General features: G+C 45.9%; 1 protein-coding gene across 5 annotated transcripts; it reads right to left on the bottom strand.

Moving 5' to 3' along the window:
* Nucleotides 1-4,154: 4,154 nt before the first annotated feature.
* On the bottom strand, nucleotides 4,155-17,471 carry MLH1 (mutL homolog 1). Of its 5 annotated transcripts, XM_061464352.1 has the most exons (19): nucleotides 17,322-17,469; nucleotides 16,545-16,635; nucleotides 16,329-16,427; nucleotides 15,160-15,233; nucleotides 14,362-14,434; nucleotides 13,541-13,632; nucleotides 13,101-13,143; nucleotides 12,587-12,675; nucleotides 11,376-11,488; nucleotides 10,693-10,786; nucleotides 10,036-10,189; nucleotides 8,980-9,338; nucleotides 8,137-8,285; nucleotides 7,241-7,349; nucleotides 6,636-6,699; nucleotides 6,156-6,320; nucleotides 5,582-5,674; nucleotides 5,101-5,214; nucleotides 4,155-4,612 (listed from the first exon to the last, which is right to left on the bottom strand). In XM_061464352.1, the coding sequence occupies exons 1-19, from the start codon at nucleotides 17,429-17,431 to the stop codon at nucleotides 4,445-4,447; spliced, it is 2,253 nt and encodes a 750-aa protein (XP_061320336.1). In that variant the 5' UTR covers nucleotides 17,432-17,469; the 3' UTR covers nucleotides 4,155-4,444. The 5 variants fall into 5 exon arrangements, 4 of the variants coding, with proteins under 4 accessions (XP_061320336.1, XP_061320338.1, XP_061320337.1 ...); XM_061464354.1 differs by lacking the exons at nucleotides 15,160-15,233; nucleotides 17,322-17,469 and having other exon boundaries at nucleotides 4,156-4,612; nucleotides 16,545-16,739; XM_061464353.1 differs by lacking the exons at nucleotides 10,693-10,786; nucleotides 11,376-11,488 and having other exon boundaries at nucleotides 4,157-4,612; nucleotides 17,322-17,466.
* Nucleotides 17,472-18,708: the final 1,237 nt, after the last annotated feature.

Raw genomic sequence — 18,708 nt, 5'->3', positions numbered from 1 at the left:
GGCGCACTCCTCCTCCCACCTAGGGGGGCGCTTTCCTCCTGCCGCCTAGGGGGCGCTTTCCTCCTGCCACCTAGGGGGCGCTTTCCTCCCCCCACCTAGGGGGCGCTTTCCTCCTGCCACCTAGGGGGCGCTTTCCTCCTCCCGCCTAGGGGGCGCTCTCCTCCTCAAACCTAGGGGGCGCTTTCCTCCTCCCGCCTAGGGGGCGCTTTCCTCCTGCCACCTAGGGGGCGCTTTCCTCCTGCCACCTAGGGGGCGCTTTCCTCCTCCCGCCTAGGGGGCGCTCTCCTCCTCCCGCCTAGGGGGCGCTCTCCTCCTCCCGCCTAGGGGGCGCTTTCCTCCTCCCGCCTAGGGGGCGCTCTCCTCCTCCCGCCTAGGGGGCGCTCTCCTCCTGCCGCCTAGGGGGCGCTCTCCTCCTCAAACCTAGGGGGCGCTTTCCTCCTCCCGCCTAGGGGGCGCTTTCCTCCTGCCACCTAGGGGGCGCTTTCCTCCTCCCACCTAGGGGGCGCTTTCCTCCTGCCACCTAGGGGGCGCTTTCCTCCTGCCACCTAGGGGGCGCTCTCCTCCTCCCGCCTAGGGGGCGCTCTCCTCCTCCCGCCTAGGGGGCGCTCTCCTCCTGCCGCCTAGGGGGCGCTTTCCTCCTCCCACCTAGGGGGTGCTCTCCTCCTCAAACCTAGGGGGCGCTTTTCTCCTCAAACCTAGGGGGCGCTTTCCTCCTGCCACCTAGGGGGCGCTCTCCTCCTGCCGCCTAGGGGGCGCTCTCCTCCTGCCACCTAGGGGGCGCTCTCCTCCTACCGGCTAGGGGGCGCTCTCCTCCTCCCGGCTAGGTGGCGCTTTCCTCCTGCCGCCTAGAGGGCGCTTTCCTCCTCCCAGCTAGGGGGCGCTTTCCTCCTGCCACCTAGGGGGCGCTCTCCTCCTGCCGCCTAGAGGGCGCTCTCCTCCTCCCGCCTAGGGGGCGCTTTCCTCCTCCCGCCTAGGGGGCGCTCTCCTCCTCCCGCCTAGGGGGCGCTTTCCTCCTCCCGCCTAGGGGGCGCTCTCCTCCTGCCGCCTAGGGGGCGCTTTCCTCCTGCCGCCTAGGGGGCGCTTTCCTCCTCCCACCTAGGGGGCGCTCTCCTCCTAAAACCTAGGGGGCGCTTTCCTCCTCCCACCTAGGGGGCGCTTTCCTCCTGCCACCTAGGGGGCGCTTTCCTCCTGCCGCCTAGGGGGCGCTCTCCTCCTCCCGCCTAGGGGGCGCTTTCCTCCTCCCGCCTAGGGGGCGCTCTCCTCCTCCCGCCTAGGGGGCGCTCTCCTCCTCCCGCCTAGGGGGCGCTCTCCTCCTCCCGCCTAGGGGGCGCTTTCCTCCTCCCGCCTAGGGGGCGCTCTCCTCCTCAAACCTAGGGGGCGCTTTTCTCCTCAAACCTAGGGGGCGCTTTCCTCCTGCCGCCTAGGGGGCGCTCTCCTCCTGCCACCTAGGGGGCGCTCTCCTCCTACCGGCTAGGGGGCGCTCTCCTCCTCCCGCCTAGGGGGCGCTTTCCTCCTGCCGCCTAGAGGGCGCTTTCCTCCTCCCAGCTAGGGGGTGCTTTCCTCCTGCCACCTAGGGGGCGCTCTCCGCCTGCCACCTAGGGGGCGCTCTCCTCCTGCCGCCTAGGGGGCGCTCTCCTCCTCCCGCCTAGGGGGCGCTTTCCTCCTCCCGCCTAGGGGGCGCTTTCCTCCTGCCACCTAGGGGGCGCTTTCCTCCTCCCACCTAGGGGGCGCTCTCCTCCTCCCACCTAGGGGGCGCTCTCCTCCTCAAACCTAGGGGGCGCTTTCCTCCTGCCACCTAGAGGGTGCTTTCCTCTTGCGGCCTAGGGGGGCGCTCTCCTCCTCCCACCTAGGGGGCGTTTTCCTCCTGCCACATAGGGAGCGCTTTCCTCCTCCCACCTAGGGGGCGCTTTGCTCTTGCCACATAGGGGGCGCTCTCCTCCTCCCACCTAGGGGGCGCTTTGCTCTTGCCACATAGGGGGCGCTCTCCTCCTCCCACCTAGGAGGCGCTCTCCTAATGCCGCCTAGGGGGCGCTCTCCTCCTCCCACCTAGGGGGCGCTCTCCTAATGCCGCCTAGGGGGCGCTCTCCTCCTCCCACCTAGGGGGCGCTCTCCTAATGCCGCCTAGGGGGCGCTCTCCTCCTCCCACCTAGGGGGCGCTTTCCTCCTGCCACATAGGGGGCGCTCTCCTCCTGCCATCTAGGGGGCGCACTCTTCCTGCTACTCGGCAGCCCTTTCCTCCTGTCACATAGGGGGCGCTCTCTTTCTCCCACCTAGGGGGCGCTCTCCTCCTGCCGCCTAGGGGGCGCTTTCCTCCTCCCACCTAGGGGGCGCTTTCCTCCTGCCACATAGGGGGCGCTCTCCTCCTCCCACCTAGGGGGCGCTCTCCTCCTCCCGCCTAGGCAGGGTATGTTTACACAGGACATGTGCTATAAAACATTCTATATATTATATACATACACATACATATATACACGTGTGTGTATATATACATATTATACATATCTATTATATACTATAGATGATATTTATATAGGTTTTTCTACAACATTATGTAATTATACATATTCTAATATATACAAGTTTTTTAAAATATATGAGCTATAACTATATATCAATATATATCAATATATTTATATATCAAGCCATATATATTTTTGTGTATATATAATTTATGTATAATAGAGACGACATATTTATATAGTATATATTATACTTATATACATTTCTTTTTATAAAACGTATTTTATATCATTATATAGAAAAAATATATATTTTATAAAAAATGTAAAAATATATATTCTATATATATAAATATAGAAAACATATTTACATTTTATGAAAGATATGATATATACTAACAGAAAATGTTTTATAAAAAACAAATTTAATACTTAAGTTCATAATATATATTGTAAATATTAAAAATACATATATAATGTATATACATAAATACATATAAATTTATATGCAATTTATATATATTAAATATATATGTATTTAAATATATGTAATTTATACATAATATATATTATGTTATGTCATATATATTATATATTGATCACTTTATAAATATTTTTATAAAACATGATATATACTAATATATAAAATATAAAAATAAATATATAAGATATGCAATTACCTAAATATATATCATATAGAAATATATATTATATAGTAATATGCATAGTATATAATTTCTATACTATATATACACTCTAATACCATATAATTTATATTTTCTATTTGCTTTATAAACAAATACTGCATATATTCTAATATATAAAATATCTACTTTAAAAGATATATATATAAATATTATGTATTTTACTTATATAAATATGTAGAAATATACATAATATAAACATATGTATAAAAGTATATTATATGTAATAAATATAGCATATACTAGTACTGTATAAAATAGAAAATATATTAGTACATTCATTTTATATTTTTTTACTATATACGTTATATATATTTTGTCTTTTATATATATTGATATGTACTTACATATACTTATTTTTTCTAAATTGAATAATATTTTATATGTAATATTAGTATAGAATATATATTTTATATATAATAATAGTATGCTATATATTGTGTATTCATTCAAGTATAGTGTACATATACACACTATAAGTAGTATATGTACTGTTACTATATATTTTATATATTTAATATTTATTGTACTCGTATATAGTATATACGTTAGTACACAGATATTTAGTTATATATAATTGATGCATTTAAACACCCTTTATATGTATTTAGAAACTTATATATCCTAAAAAATGCATAAAATAAACTTATATAAAAAGCATATACTGATATGTAAGTGTATGCTCTTATATATTTTATGTTTATATATTTTAATATGTGACACACATTCTATTATATAATGCACCCATGTCCTGTGCGCACGCTGACTGCTTGAGTTAAAGGGGAGGGATTGGCCCTATTTCAGCAAGAGGTCTGAACTTCTACAGGACAAGCTCCTGCAGCAACAGATGATCTTAAGCACTTCACGTGTATATCCACAGGGTAGGTACTGTCACACAACAGACACGAACAAACCAAAAGGAGGTGGATAACCTGTATTGTTTTCAAGAAGCAAAAAGCACTCACATTTCAATTAAGATTTTACTCAACCAAGTGATTTCCCTTCAGTAAGAGCTGTATTCTGTTAACATACTGCCTAACAGTGCCACTGAGTTTAAGTGCATTTGATTTTAGGCGCTACAGTTGGGTTTACACATGGCTAAAACAATTCTTTTCCTTCTTTCATCAGCAGATGGAAAACAAACAGACCATTTGCTATCCTGTATGATATTAAACCCCCTCTTCTTTCCTCCATGAAGCTTGCAGCTTTCTCCTCTACGCAGTAGAACAGAATGCAGCATGAGTGGTTTTGGATATGCCCCAGTCTGTAACAACAACTTGCTCAACATCTCTCAAAAACTTTATAGAGGTCAGGCAGGTTAGCAAGCTGCAAAATGCTGCCATCTTCTGCAAAGTGTTTAGGAGGTAAAAGATGAGTCCTAAAAGCTTTGTAAAGTACATGTTCCACAGTCCATTTCCACTTTGTTGAGCCAGAGTCAGAACCTTCAGCCTGAAATACAGGGGAAAAAAGAGAAGCAATTAAACTGACAAGAGGAGAGCATTCCTTAAAAGCCTTTATTACATATGACTACCATGATGGTAAAATTCTTCCTCGTACTAGAGAAGTTCATTGCATACAGCCAAGTTAATTTTAACCTCAAGTCACTTACTGAATGATTAAGCAGACACTTAGACAGAAGCAAGCCGTATTTATAATTTCTATGCATCCTTATTCTTCTATAGAGATCTATTATGGCTCAGTAGATTAAAACATTCAGAGGCCAAGAACTGTTGTAATACCAAGCACCCTGCAACACCCAGAGTTAAAAGGTTCTTTTAATACATATAAACACAAATGTAAGCCACATTCATCTTGCCACACTGCTGCTTGATTCACTTCACTAAAAGCAGTGCTGGTACCAGAAGTCCAGAGCTGAAAGAGGATGAGTTTCCTGTGTAGTGCTACCTGTTCACAGGACTAGTTACATGTTCATGTACCTGAGAGTTTGTTGGGTTGGCTTCACCTATTACGTATTGCTTTCTAATGGAGTAGAACAGTGCTAGTTCTTTGCTCAGGCTTTCAAAACATGGCTTTTCTTCATCCCAGTTTACCTGTTAGAAGAAAAAGAAGTCATTTAGTACAACCTGGGCAGCAGAGACCTGATAGAGACTGTTAACATGTTAAAGTCATCATAATGTCTTGGCCACTTTTGTGCTGACAAGGTAAAAGTACAGAACAAAGAAATGTAGCAACGCAGGCTTTCAACTTGCAGTACATGCTCATTCCATCAGTAGTGAATGCAGAGGCAAAGCACAACTCATCAGTAGCCACAGGAGCAGTGGCTGGAGCGTGAACCAGTGCCTTTAACCAACTCCAGCCTTGCCTTGGCAGCTTCTAATTAATTAATTTGATTCACTTCATTCTTTCCTAAAAAGAAAGAGTCATTTACGAATGAATAAAACCATAAAGAGAGCATACCTCTGTGGCCAAACGAAGGATGAACATGGGCAGTCCTTCCAGCGGCGGAACATAGCTCTCTATCAAAAGTGGCAACCCAACGAGGTTTCCTTCCTGTAAAAAAATCACTGCTGCTTCAGTAAAAAGCCCCAGATGTTCTTTCTTCCAGTAACTGCACCAAAATCCAGGTGAAGTGCCTGGGTTATACGACCCTCAATGAAGCGATTCGGTTTTGTAGAGTAAGAGATGTGTTAGGACAAAGGCAAGGCACCTTGAGAGGAATGGGGATGCTGTAACCAGGTGCACATCTCGTTCATTAGGAGATCTACATCCTAGTTACAGAAGCAATGACTAAAGCTTCTGACCTGGTAACTAACTGGACGTAGAACTACTTTGTGTAGCAGCCTTCTAAAAGCAGCTTAAATCCTGACAGTTCTTGGTGATACTGCAAGCAGACTACTGCAGGTATCTGCCAAAAATGCAGAAGCATTGAATCATTTAGGTTGGAAAAGACCCTTAAGATGGAGTCCAGCCACAAAGCCAGCACTGCCAAGGCCACCTTTCAGTTACTGTTAGCAGTAAGAGCAGCAGTTACCTCATCAATTTCAAGAGAAAAATACTCTTTCAACATTTCAGTCTTCTTCTTGAGGAACTCCACAATGTACTCAGCGAGCCCTTCTTTTGGGCCATCTTCTTCTGTCCAGCCGCTTTCAGGGTCCTCTAAAGCAAGCATTGAAAGTTCATATATAGGAGCTGGCTCCTAAAAGTGGAGGAGGCAAAACTTGTTAGTGATCAACATGCGCTAGTGGAAATCAGCAGCTGCTTCTTACACATACAGCTAACTCATTTACCATCGCCAGCCTGCAGAGCAAACACTTCTGCTTATCATAGCCAAGCTCCAAAGCAGACTGGTAATTCTATGTTTTATTCTTAGTGTAGAAGAAATGCAGCAGCAGTCCTGGAGTGGACAAAACCCAGCGTTTGAAACCGTGCGTTTCCCCGAGAGGAGAGGCTTCTTGTAAAGAAGTGCTTTTAAAATCATTTTACACAGGATAGAATGGAAAATTGTACTTACAGACAGCCTTAAGACTCCGAAGTTTGCGAAGTCATAAATAAGGATCTGGTAGAAGAGTTCCTGGCTAAATTGGAAGCACAAAAGTCAGTTACATGGACAGGATCACGTCTCAACCAGTTCCCAATATTAAGAGGGGAAAGTGAGGCTCCTCTTGGAAACACCAGATGTGTACATCTGGTAACACTAACCCAGACTTGAACAGTTTAGTTAAAGACTCACATGCACTATCCAGATGCTGACAAGTAAATCTTGTTTCTTGGTTTCTGACATGGGCCACACTGGTACCCACTCACACATGCAGCCGCTATCCATTAATCCTGATACCTTGTACTTCAACCTCTTTACTCATACAACATCTTTCCCTTCCCCAGTCCAGGAGCACACAGTACAGCTGCTATGGCAGTTCTGCTGATGCCCTGTCGCTTTTCCCCAGCACACCAGGCTTGTTTCCCACTGTTCTGAATTCCCTGCTCCATCTTTTGCCTCATGACTTTTCAGACAGGCAACAAGTAAATGATGTTGTCTTCCCCACTATTTCCTTCCTTCTTCTAATTACATTAATCATTGGCATTTACTTCGGCTGACAAGTCTGACGTGAGCTTTACCTGAGCTTTGTTGTATTGAGAAGATACAGTTTTGTCTGATACTGGGCCAGTGCCCACTGAGGACTGACACAGCCCACAAAAGAGTGGTCCCTTAGCATCTCCTGAAGACCTGAAACAATGGAGGGGAGGGGGGGGGGGGAAGAAACAACAAGGTATAGTTTCATATTTGCAACCCTGCCCTAGTTTATTTATCTGAGTGGATTGTGGGGTTTTGGCATTACAGTCTTGGATGACTGTTCAGTCACTGCTACAGCCCTGCTGCTGCTTACTGGTCTGTACTACCAATTGCCCACGTTTTGAAGTGTTACTCATTTGTGTGCATGAACATACATAGTTCTCACTTAGGATGTAACACAACAGTTAACAACCCACAGTGCAAATTAAACATTGAATAAATCCCAGGGTCTGACTGGAACACTTTCAGAATTCATTTCCAGCCACAGGAGATTAGGTTGCTCCAAGCCCCTGTGTCCAACCTGCCCTTGAGCACTGCCAGGGATGGGGCAGCCACAGCTTCTCTGGGCACCCTGTGCCAGCGCCTCAGCACCCTCACAGGGAAGAGCTTCTGCCTAAGAGCTCATCTCAGTCTCCCCTCGGGCAGGTCAAAGCCATTCCCCTTGGCCTGTCCCTGCAGGCCCTTGTCCAAAGCCCCTCTCCAGGTTTCCTGTAGCCACTGGAGCTGCTTTAAGGCCACCCCTTCAGAAGCCTTCTCTTCTCCAGGCTGGACACCACCTCTTCACACCCTGGCCCTTGGTGGTTAAGACACATCTCAGTTACAAGCTCACTCAGCAGCACAGTGGAGCAGACTGGGCCACCTCTTGAATACCTTTTTCCTCAGCAGTTCCAACACCGTTGGTGAAACAACACTAATCTGGAGCAGCAGAAGCCTTGCTTACGTGCATGTGCCTGGCTACTGATTTCATCCTGGAGAGTCAGCACGCTGGTCAGGTTGACGATTCTTCTTCGAGGGGTGCAGGCAGCAGTCATGTCCTTGCTGCTGTCATCTTCCTCCATTTCTACATCCGTGTCTTCCCGTGGTCTCTTCCTGCAATAGCAAACCAAAAGGACCTATGTTAATTCTTCTACCACACCAACATGTGGGATGCTCAATTCAGATGTTGTACCTTGACACAAAATGCTTCCCAGGAAAAAAGCCTGTTTTCTTTTACTTCCTGGGCATAATCCCATAGGAGAAGGTAATTCTTAAGAGAATTCCTGACTCTAACACCAATCACAGGCACCTGTTGCAGCACAAAACAAGCTGGGCTCTAAAGTCACATCAAAGAAAATGTGGATTTTTTTAATGATTTTTTCCCATTCTCGTGTTTAATGATCATAGTGGGGGACACTGACATCAGGTTCCCTCAGAAGGCTCTGGCCTGTCATAACAGCGGGAGCTATGGAAACCTTCCAGCACTTTTATCTTCACTAGGACAATGTCTGCCAAATTCAGTGATGGGGTTTCTATACCCCCAAAAAGGGAGGGCCTCCAAAGGTCAACCTGTGCTGAAGTTAATGTCATTATTGCACAGTTGCTTGCCTTTCAGCATGCGCAGACACCCCAGGTACAAACTCCATCACAACTCATGTGATTTGCCATTCACAGCTGGAGTTCAATTTCTCCACAAAATGCCCTGGAATTATTCTAGGAAAAATCTTCCAAGAAAGTCCCAAACTCCTCAGTTTCAGGGCTGTGCCGTGTAATAAACGGGTATTCCCTCAGGAAAGGTGACACTTACCGAGGCGGTGCTGCCTCAGGAGACAAGCGTCCGCTGTCCCTCAGCCCCCCGGGCACCGCTGGGTCCTGAACACGGGGGGCAGCTTCCACCGGAGCACTGACATCTGCCATCTCGGCATCCTGCGGCCCCACGGCCCCCTCCATGGGCCTGGCGTTGCCCTGGGCTGGTGCTTCCCTGGGGGCTGTGCTCAGGGGGTTGTTTGCTGGCTGGAGGAAAGCATCCAGCTTCTGCTCCCGGGAATCGGTGCGCACCATCTGATGCGCGTACACTTTGTCACTGGCTCCTTTGGGGGCCGCCGAGGACTTTGCTGCTGCTTTCACAACCCCGCTGGACGAGCAGTCAGCCCCGGGAAGCAGGGTCTTGGAAGGAAAGAGGACACAAAGATCAGCCACGCTTCTCACAGCGCATTACTGCTCAGGGGGAGGAGCTTTCACACCCCGCGGACACACTGTCAGCTGCTGGAACAGGCCACCAGCTCTGCACCTGCAATCCACATAATGGGAATGTGGCTGTCTGGGCAGCTGAGAAAATGGTTCATTGGCATTCCTTTGACTCAAAGGGAAAATAACCTTTTATGTAAAAAATATCACAAGGAAATCTGTGGTTTTAAATAGCTGCAATTCTTACTATGTTCTACATAAAGAGAGATTAGGGAATCTTCTGATTTTCCTCTGGTTTGATTAAGTGTTGTCAAACACACCCAAAGTGGTGTTAAATACCTGGAACAGTTTCCTCAGTCACATCTTCCACATGAACCAGGGCAGAAAAAGACCCAATTTACCACCTATCAAGTCTAATACACTTGTAAAACCAAAACCACCGATCAGATACCTGCCAGGAGGGTACCGACAATGGTTTTGTATGCTTTTCCTCTCCTTTGCCACATTAACATTGGCTTATTAAAGCAATTTAATCCCCAAGACGCAAAGATCTCGAGATACCAGTACAAGGCTGATGACTGTCAATCACTGCATAGACTGTGCAATTCAACAGAGTAAACTTATCCACCACAGCTCAAACAGTGCAGAGCCATGGTCACTGCAAACACGCTCTCACCTGAGTGAAGTACATCCTTGAGGAATTTGAGCCCAGTAACCTGCTCTCTATGTGCTGCTGTACACGCTCTAGAATACTGTCTTCATGAAGGAAATGGACCTCGTGTTTTGTAGGGTGCACATTCACATCTACGTTCTGGGGGGCTATTTCCAGGCTGGAAAACATTGGAAAAGTTAATCTAATCAGAGAGGGCACAGAGTGGTTCAGTACAAAAGGTGGGGCTGTTACTTCATAACAAAGATGTCAAAGTGGTCCTGAAACCTCCTGAAGTTACGCTGCAGTCAGACTGTTGGGTGTATTAATAACTGATCTGCAGAACTCTACTCCAAACTCCCCAAACCAGCTTTCACAAGGAAGCTCAAACCAATCTCTCCACTGTACTATGACTAAAAAGAGGTTTCAGAAGTATCTTTTGCTTGCAGTGTCTCATGATTTAATATGAGGGGACTCAACCTGAAACTGCACTCAATACCTCTGAAAACAAGACCTCTCTAAAGATTTCTTTAATGTGATTTAATTACCTCCTGTCTGGCAATTAATTACCTCGGTGCAATGCTTAACACTACTATCAGGATCACAAATGCCCTTCTAAACCGAATCACCCCAGCTATATGCTACAAGGTGGTATTAAAAGGCTACTTCTTCCTGTTACTTTACCTTAAGTACAGGAAGGGATGTGTGCCTTTTGGCAGGTAAGCAGCATATACAGTCTCTATGGCTTTCCGCAGAGCGGCCGACTCCACCAACCGATCTGAAACACACAACAAAGCACTGCTCTAAAGAAACTCACTGACACACAGCACACAGCACCCCACTGCTTCTCCAGACCAACATCTTCACGCTTCCTACCTTCAGAGGGCACCCGGTACATGTGGTTTCCCCCCCCCAAGACTTATTTATTCTTCATGTAAACCCAGGAACAGGCAGTATCTGCTTAGGATGCTTTATATTTAGTTTTTTCTACAAACACTAAAATAACCAGACTACCTTTTCATTACTGCATGCAGTCAAGGTCTGCTGCACCCCATGCCAACATGGCTACAGAATGGAGAGACCACCCCCATGTAAGCTGGCAGGACACAATCCCAACCTTGACACTCCGCAAGCTTCAGTGTCTTTAGGCCCAGCCTTTGCTGCTTCCCACTATACAGAGTGCAAAGCATGATGCACGCTACAAACAGAGAACCACCTTCAGACCTACGGTGAACTGTAACACTTTTTGCTCCATGTTTTTAGGAAGGTTCATACACTCTGTAGCTCTTCAGGAAGTTTTGCTCTTCTGCTGATTACCTGAGCACGCTGTGAATGTACAAAACACTGCCTTTTTGTTCCAAACTTACGGTTTATGAAGAGTAGAAATATACATTTCTTCACAGAGTAGTTTGCATTTGTGACGTAGCCTTTCATTTTAAAGGCCAGGCTCTCATCCTCACAGTCCACTTCTATCAGTTCCCTATTCACAGAGACACATACAAATAATGACTTCTTCTGCTGATGCACATTTCAAGCAGTCCTCACGAGCAGCAATGTACTTTTCTGTGTTCATCTCACAGTTGTACCATGAAACCTCAGGAATGATTTGAGAGCTCAAACACTCATTGCTGAGCCACCAAAATCACTGTCATAACTTTATGATTTTCAGGATTCATTAGTCAAGGAAATGCACTCTGGCAGGTTGTGGGCACAGCTCTATAGCAAGGCATTGGGCCAGCTTCAGAAGCTGGCAGAGAGAAGGTTAACAGGACACTTATTTCCAATTCAACCTTGGTATCTGCTGAGTGCCATTTTTATCTGTGTTCATTTTGTAATTCAAAACAACAAGCCAGGCTCAACACAGTGAAAGTGTTGCTGATCAAAACATTTGCATTGAAAAGCACAAAGGAAAACCAAACCTGTATCCAACAAGCATTAGCAGTAGACAAAAAAACAAAAGCATAAGAAAGAAACACAAACACTGCAAACCTTGCCACTAAACAACCTCTCTAGTTTGCTGTCTCATAACAGTGTTTGCCTATATTAGAAGCTACATTCCCTTCATATGAGACTCTAGTAACTGAATCAAACTGACACCCATGTATTCATGGGACAAATCCATTCTACAAGTCCATTCAATGGATCCTTCACAGCTGAAAGTCTCAGAAAGAGAATTTTCCCTAGCGTGGTGAAAAAAAAACAATCCTCTCTTGAAAAAGTATTTGGTTTAAAATGCTTTGCCTTGTTTGCTCAGCCTCAGCTAACGTGGCTTTTGTCAACATAGCAAACCACAGGAATCCAGTAAAGAGAATCTGAGTTCTCTTTTAATGCATCACAGGAACAGCTCTGCAACCTCCCTCTTTCCTTCTGACATCCTGAAGGAATGTCCCACATTCTGCGAGACTGGGGAGAGTTCTGGTACTGCAACACTGCCTCTTTTCTGCAATTCAGCTTGAAGGAAGCAGAAGGTAGCACAGCCCATGTTCATCAGGAGAGAAAGGGGAAGGAGATCTGTATTCCATTCTAGGGTTCCATGGCTTACTAGAAAATGTCAGAAGGAAACACGGCATCAGCATACCTGCTAACAGCATTCCCAAAGATGGATCTGATGTTGTCCACTGTTGAGGCGTTTGATAAGGTTCTAACATCTGACATGGTTTCACCTTGCTGAAGTCAGCAGAAACGAGCATCATCAATTCAGTCAAAATCAGTTTGAAAGCAAGGAGCATAAGCAGCTCAGCTAATAATTAAGAATAGCACAGAAGGTTCTTGACCCCATCCTCTTTCATACAGCAATTAGTGACCAGACTCTCACAAGAAGCTAAAATAGCTCATAAAGCTACAATGAAATAAAGTGTTGACCACACAGGAAAACAACCAAACTCCTGACAAATGTATTTGTGCCTTTTTTGCTTTTAACTGATGCATTTCCTATCCAAACTGCATCAAATATGCTTCAGCATTTCAACACAAGGGAAGGTTCTATACGCTACCCCCGCTGCAGAAGATGCAGTGCACACTTCCTGGCATTATCAGACACATACATTACATATACATACACACAGTGAAATTATAAAGACTTATTGTCATACCTTTTTAACTGAAAAGCTGATGCCTGAGTTATGGATGGCATACCTGAAAAACAGGGAATCATGGAATGGTTTGTGTTGGAAGGGAACTTAAAAGCTCACCCAGCTCCAAACCCAGCTCCAACCCCTGCCACGGGCAGGGACACCTTCCCCTAAAGCAGCTTGCTCCAAGCCCCTGTGTCCAACCTGCCCTTGAACACTGCCAGGGATGGGGCAGCCACAGCTCCTCTGGGCACCCTGTGCCAGCGCCTCAGCACCCTCACAGGGAAGAGCTCCTTCCTTATATCCAACCTAAATGTCCTCTTTGTCAGCTTAAAGCCAAAGACTGCAGTATATGAAGGAGAAGGTTACTTCCCTTGAAAAATGACACCAAGCACACACATGCCAGTCCCTGGCATTCCCCAGGGCAGATTAAAGAATTGGAAACTCCCGTTTCGATTTACCTGCCACAAACTTCCAGTATTTTTGCATATTCTTCGCTTCGATTTTTTAAAGCTTTTCTCCTTGTCACTACATTGTAAAAGAGATCTTCAACCTACGGAGAAAAAGATCACAATTAAAATTAACTTTCAAAACCTTCTCTCGCTATGGAATTGTTGTGGTTTAAACCAGCTGGCAACTAAGTACCACTGACAAAGCACCAGAGACCAAACAGCCCTTGATCAGGGTAAGCATCACCCAGCAACAACTAAAACGTCCAGTTCCAACCCCTGCCACGGGCTGGGACACCTTCCACTAGAGCAGCTTGCTCCAAGGTCCAACCTGGCCTTGAACACTGCCAGGGATGGGGCAAGCCACAGCTTCTTTGACAACAGGTTAAGATTACGGTGTGTTCTAATGAAATGCAAGTAAGCATTAAAACAGTTACTGCAATCAAGGCTGTTAATATCATTAAAACAGCAGCTTAAACTGTTCATTTGCACTATTTAAGCAATATGCAAATTACTTCTCTGCTATACTGAGAAAGGCAGAAGTTTAAATCTCAGTTTCTTTTTCAAGACACATCATCCTAAAGGCTGACGTGGGAAGCTGGCTGGATGCACACTCCCACCAGAACCAACCAACCAAAGCACCCCAGCACCTTCTGACATCTACCTTGCTCTCTTTGGTGAAGAAAACAAAACAAAACCCCCAACAAATGACACATCATCACTTGGAAAACACTCAACAAGGTGATGCTGTCATGTACCTGACACGTAACACATAGTAGTGAGTGGTGCAGGGAACAGAGAAGGGACAAGAGAGAACAGGCACAAAACCCTACCGTGATCTGAGTTCCTTGGTTCCCAGCACAGGGCTTTGGAGGAGCTTTAATTTTTCCATCACTGTAAGTAGCTCTAGGCAGAAAAAGGAACAGGAGAAGTTGTCAGACACCCAGGTTTACAGAGGGCAGACAGACCCAGGACAGCAAAAGGGAGAAGACAAAAGAAATCACATCATCAGCAGACTCCTCCCGGCAAGGAACTTGGGACACTGACAATTGGTTGCAATCCCCACCACCACTACCTTTGTGCTGGAGGAAAACTGTTCATTGACCTTGGGACCCAGAGGGGCAGCAGAAGAGTGAGAAGAACAGCAGAGAAAAAGGGGCTCTGAAATTGGGTTACTGAGGCTTTTCCTGTAAAGGCAGGATTATTGCCTTTTATCTTTAATAGCTAGACCTGGATTAATAAAACTCCTTCCACTACGCTTTACACTTCAGCTATAAGCAATTCTTGACTTTACATATAAGATCTGTTTCCTTTTTGATAGGATTTTGAGCACTAGAGACACACAGGTCTTTCAGCAAGTTACACACAGTTTAGCTAAAGCTTACCTTTACAATCTAGAATAAGTAAAACAGAACAAAACAATCACTCAAACTACGTTTCCTCACATTCTGGGTCTTTCTTGTAACTACCCCAGAACCACTCAACCCCTCACCCCACCCTCCTCCTTACTAAGGTCACTGAAAAGACAATTAACTCCACCTGTCACTCCTCCTTACTAAGAGCACTTAAGAGAATTAACTGCATCTGTTCATGATCACAGCAGTCAGGTGGGTAATTAACAGGTAGCCTACCTGTATGCACACTTTGCATCAGCTGTTTTAGTTGTTACTGTAACATGGGCAACATGACTGATGCTAGCCAATGCCTGGAGAAAGAGAAAGCACCTTTGTAAACCTTCCTCTGGCCACTACTGAGTGTCCACACTTTAAACAACATCACTAAACTTTGATATACTGCTTGCAAGCAGTTAATAAACACCCTTATAATGAAAGTGCAGGTCAAAAGGGCTTTAACAACTTTTAGTACATATAACACTGACTTTTATCCAGGACCTTCTTTTGGCTTTTCTCACATTTCATTATCTCTGTCAATGCAAGTAGCCAAGCATGTAACACAGCTAAAAGAAATTTGCAAAGCTATTGCAGCTGTGCCCTTTCTTTCACATTAAGAAAAACAACTGGAAGATTTCAGCTGTTACTTCCTTATCCCTGACCAAATTCATCTCCTGACCATATGCAAGATTACAAAGCCCAGTTACAGTGGTTTTCCTGGAAGACTCAATGGATATGCCCACACAGCCCGAGGACCAGAGTCCACTGGTTGTGGAGCTGACTATGGTGCTATTGTGTGAGAAGAGGCCTCATCAGTCCATTCTCTGTAGCATACGAGGATCTACGTATCTGAGCACCCGCAGCATACTTAAATATCTCATTGTCCATCAGGAGGGGAAAGCAGAACTCATCCTGGACTGTTCTTTCAGACAAGTTTAGATACAGCCTAGGAGAACGTGGAGAACAAGTATCTCCAAGGGATCAGAGATACTAACTCTGACTAACACCAAAAGCAAAGCAAGACAAATGGACATTTCAAACATTTAGCTTTACATATGATATTTAGACAAATGTCTGACATGCAAGAGGCACCTTCCACTCAAACCTTTCATTGTCTACTACTTGCAGGCTTCTGAAGCAGCATTTCAGAAGACAGGCCTTGTTCTCCTTAAAAACCCAGAACACAAAACCAACCAACTCTTACTCCAGAAAGCAAAAAGAACATACACCTCTGCCTGGTCATCCATAAAGACATAGAAATGTATTTTAAACTGTATTCACATGGCAGACTCCCTCAGAAAGCAGAAGCTTCAGTGAAGGCCATTGGGAAAGAAACGGTATGTGTAAACCCCGCTACAACAGGGTAACAACCAACAGCAAACAGTGTCAAAACTTGATGAAGAGCTTACCTCACCCCTAAAGCCATAGGTAGAAATACTAGCCAGGTCTTCAAATTTCTGCAGTTTACTCGTAGTAAACCTCTCACAAACAATGTCCAGATCTTCTTTCTACAGGAAAGGGACGAGCAGCAGTCACTTTCCATCCCCAGGTCAAGGTCAGAAACATTCGTAAATCGAAATATGTTTTAAAAGGCAGTATTAAACATCACAACTTTGTGTACTCACTCGGATGCCACAGCCGTTATCTTGCACCTGGATGAGCTTCAGACCGCCTTCTTTCACTATCACATTGATACTTGTGCATTTAGCATCCAAGCTGCAGGAAACAAGACAGCATTCTAGAAAGCAGTGATTCTAGAGAGTGCAGGACTGCACGGCTTTGATACAAAACTTGTCTCGCACAAGTGATGGTTTATTTCTGCTTGCCATTCAGAATCCCAGACTGGTTTGGGCTGAAGGGACCTTAAAGCTCCTCCAGCTCCAGCCTCCTGCCACGGGCAGGGACCCCTTCCACTAGAGCAGCTTGCTCCAAGCCCCTGTGTCCAACCTGGCCTTGAACACTGCCAGGGATGGGGCAGCCACAGCTTCTCTAGGCACCGTGTGCCAGCGCCTCAGCACCCTCACAGGGATATCAGCATTCATCCTATTTCGGATAAATCCTTACAGCCTGATTACCCCTCCCCTTCTCCCTACAGCGATTCCAAACACCATCCACAGCAATGATGAGCAGCTTTCATGACCGAACCCCCCCCGCCTCAGCTCCTCCCACGGCGCTACGCTCGCCACCGAAGCAGCAGCAATTTTAACCCCAGGCCGCCCTTTCTCTTCAGGAGGAGCCATTAACTGCGCACTGGCAGCACACCATTCACAGCCTTACCCAAGGCCACAGCAGCCCCGGGCACTGATTCAGAGTCACTTCGGACCCGCCGCTCCCCCGCGCGCCCAACCGCACCTCCCCTCAGCACCCAAGGCACGGCCGGCGCCGGGCGCCCCCCGCGGTACCAGTTCTCGACCATCTCCTTGATGGCGTTCGCCGGTCTCTGGATGACCTCGCCGGCCGCGATGCGGTTCACCACGGCCTCATCCAGCCGCCGGATGATGCCAGCCGCCATCGGCGCCGCGACAGGAGCCCCGCTGGGCTTCAAAGGGGCCTGGGAAAGGCCGGCGGCGCGGCCAGCCCCAGCCAACAAACGTGCCTCTGAAGGGAGAGGCGGGAGTGCGGCTGCTGCCGGGGCGGGCGCTGAAGGGGCAGCGCAGCGGGGGCTGAGCGGGCGGAGGCCGGTAACTGAACCGGCGGCACCGCCGCGGCACGGAGATGGCGGAGGGTGGGGAAGGCCGCAGGGCCCCGCTCCCGCCAGGCTCTGCTTCCCGCCCTCCCGGCCGGGCAGCGCTCTGATTGGCTGACGAGAGTGCCCATCACGAGGCCAAAACACCAATACGGAGGCGGGGCCGGAAGGCGGTGGGAGCACGAGGCTCCACTGCGATTGGCTGCGGTAAGGGCAGCGAGGAGTGAGCGCCAGCAGCCGCGGAGGAGAGCGCCGCCTGGTGGCAGGAGGAAAAAATATATAAATATATAAACCATATATGTGTGTATATTTATATATGTATTTATATATTTTTATATAAATTATATTAAAATATAAATATACTTATATGTATTTATATAGTACATATGCATTTATATTGATGTTATAAATTTATATATGTTTTTATATATCTTTATTTTTATAACATATATTTATATATATTAGTATATATACGTTTTATAAAATAATATACGTAGACTATATAATGTATTAATATAATATATAATATATATTATGTAAAAATAAAAGATATAAAATATATATTAGTATGACATATAAAATATATAGTATATACTAATATAATACTACATAAAATATACATTGTTATACAATATTAGTATATTTAGAGCTCCTTGCATCCTTTTGACACCACGTTTGTACCACTGCATCCCAGCCGGCAGCAGCACACATCGTGCGCAGGACCTCTGCAAACCAGAATGCTCCGGACCCTCCAAGAACTCAGGGGGCGGTGCATGGTGCTGTTCAGCTGATAAAGCAACAAACTCTCATCACACATCGCCCTTGTTTTAACAGTTTTATTTTAGAAAGTGAACATGTCTGTTAAAAAAGCAAACGTGGAGTTAAAAAAAAAAGCATATGTAAAACGAATGACAAATTAGCAATAACATAAAATAATGTTTCTCATGAGTCCCAACAATCATTAAATAGACTTCGACCGTAGAGAAGTTTTACTTCATTATATTACCAGTCTCTTGATTAGGTACACAAAACGACACGCTTCAGTAATTACCTAGTCAGTAGAAGATCAACTTCAGGAATCACTGAATAATAAAATACATCAT

This window comes from Pezoporus flaviventris, unplaced genomic scaffold (genome assembly GCF_033815535.1).
Source record: "Pezoporus flaviventris isolate CSIRO_AGI_PZ_B2104156 unplaced genomic scaffold, CSIRO_AGI_Pfla_v1 ptg000037l, whole genome shotgun sequence".
Lineage (NCBI taxonomy): Eukaryota > Metazoa > Chordata > Aves > Psittaciformes > Psittacidae > Pezoporus > Pezoporus flaviventris.
Note: the sequence above shows the minus strand (reverse complement) of the source record. Positions and strands in the feature narration are given on the sequence as shown.

Coding starts and splice junctions, on each gene's coding strand:
- MLH1 (XM_061464352.1), bottom strand. CDS start 17,431: ATGGCGGCTGGCATCATCCGGCGGCTGGATGAGGCCGTGGTGAACCGC. Junction 13,144..13,540: donor ATACTGGAAGTTTGTGGCAG/GTAAATCGAAAC, acceptor CCTGTTTTTCAG/GTATGCCATCCATAACTCAG. Junction 10,787..11,375: donor ATTTCTACTCTTCATAAACC/GTAAGTTTGGAA, acceptor TGTGTGTTTCAG/ATCGGTTGGTGGAGTCGGCC.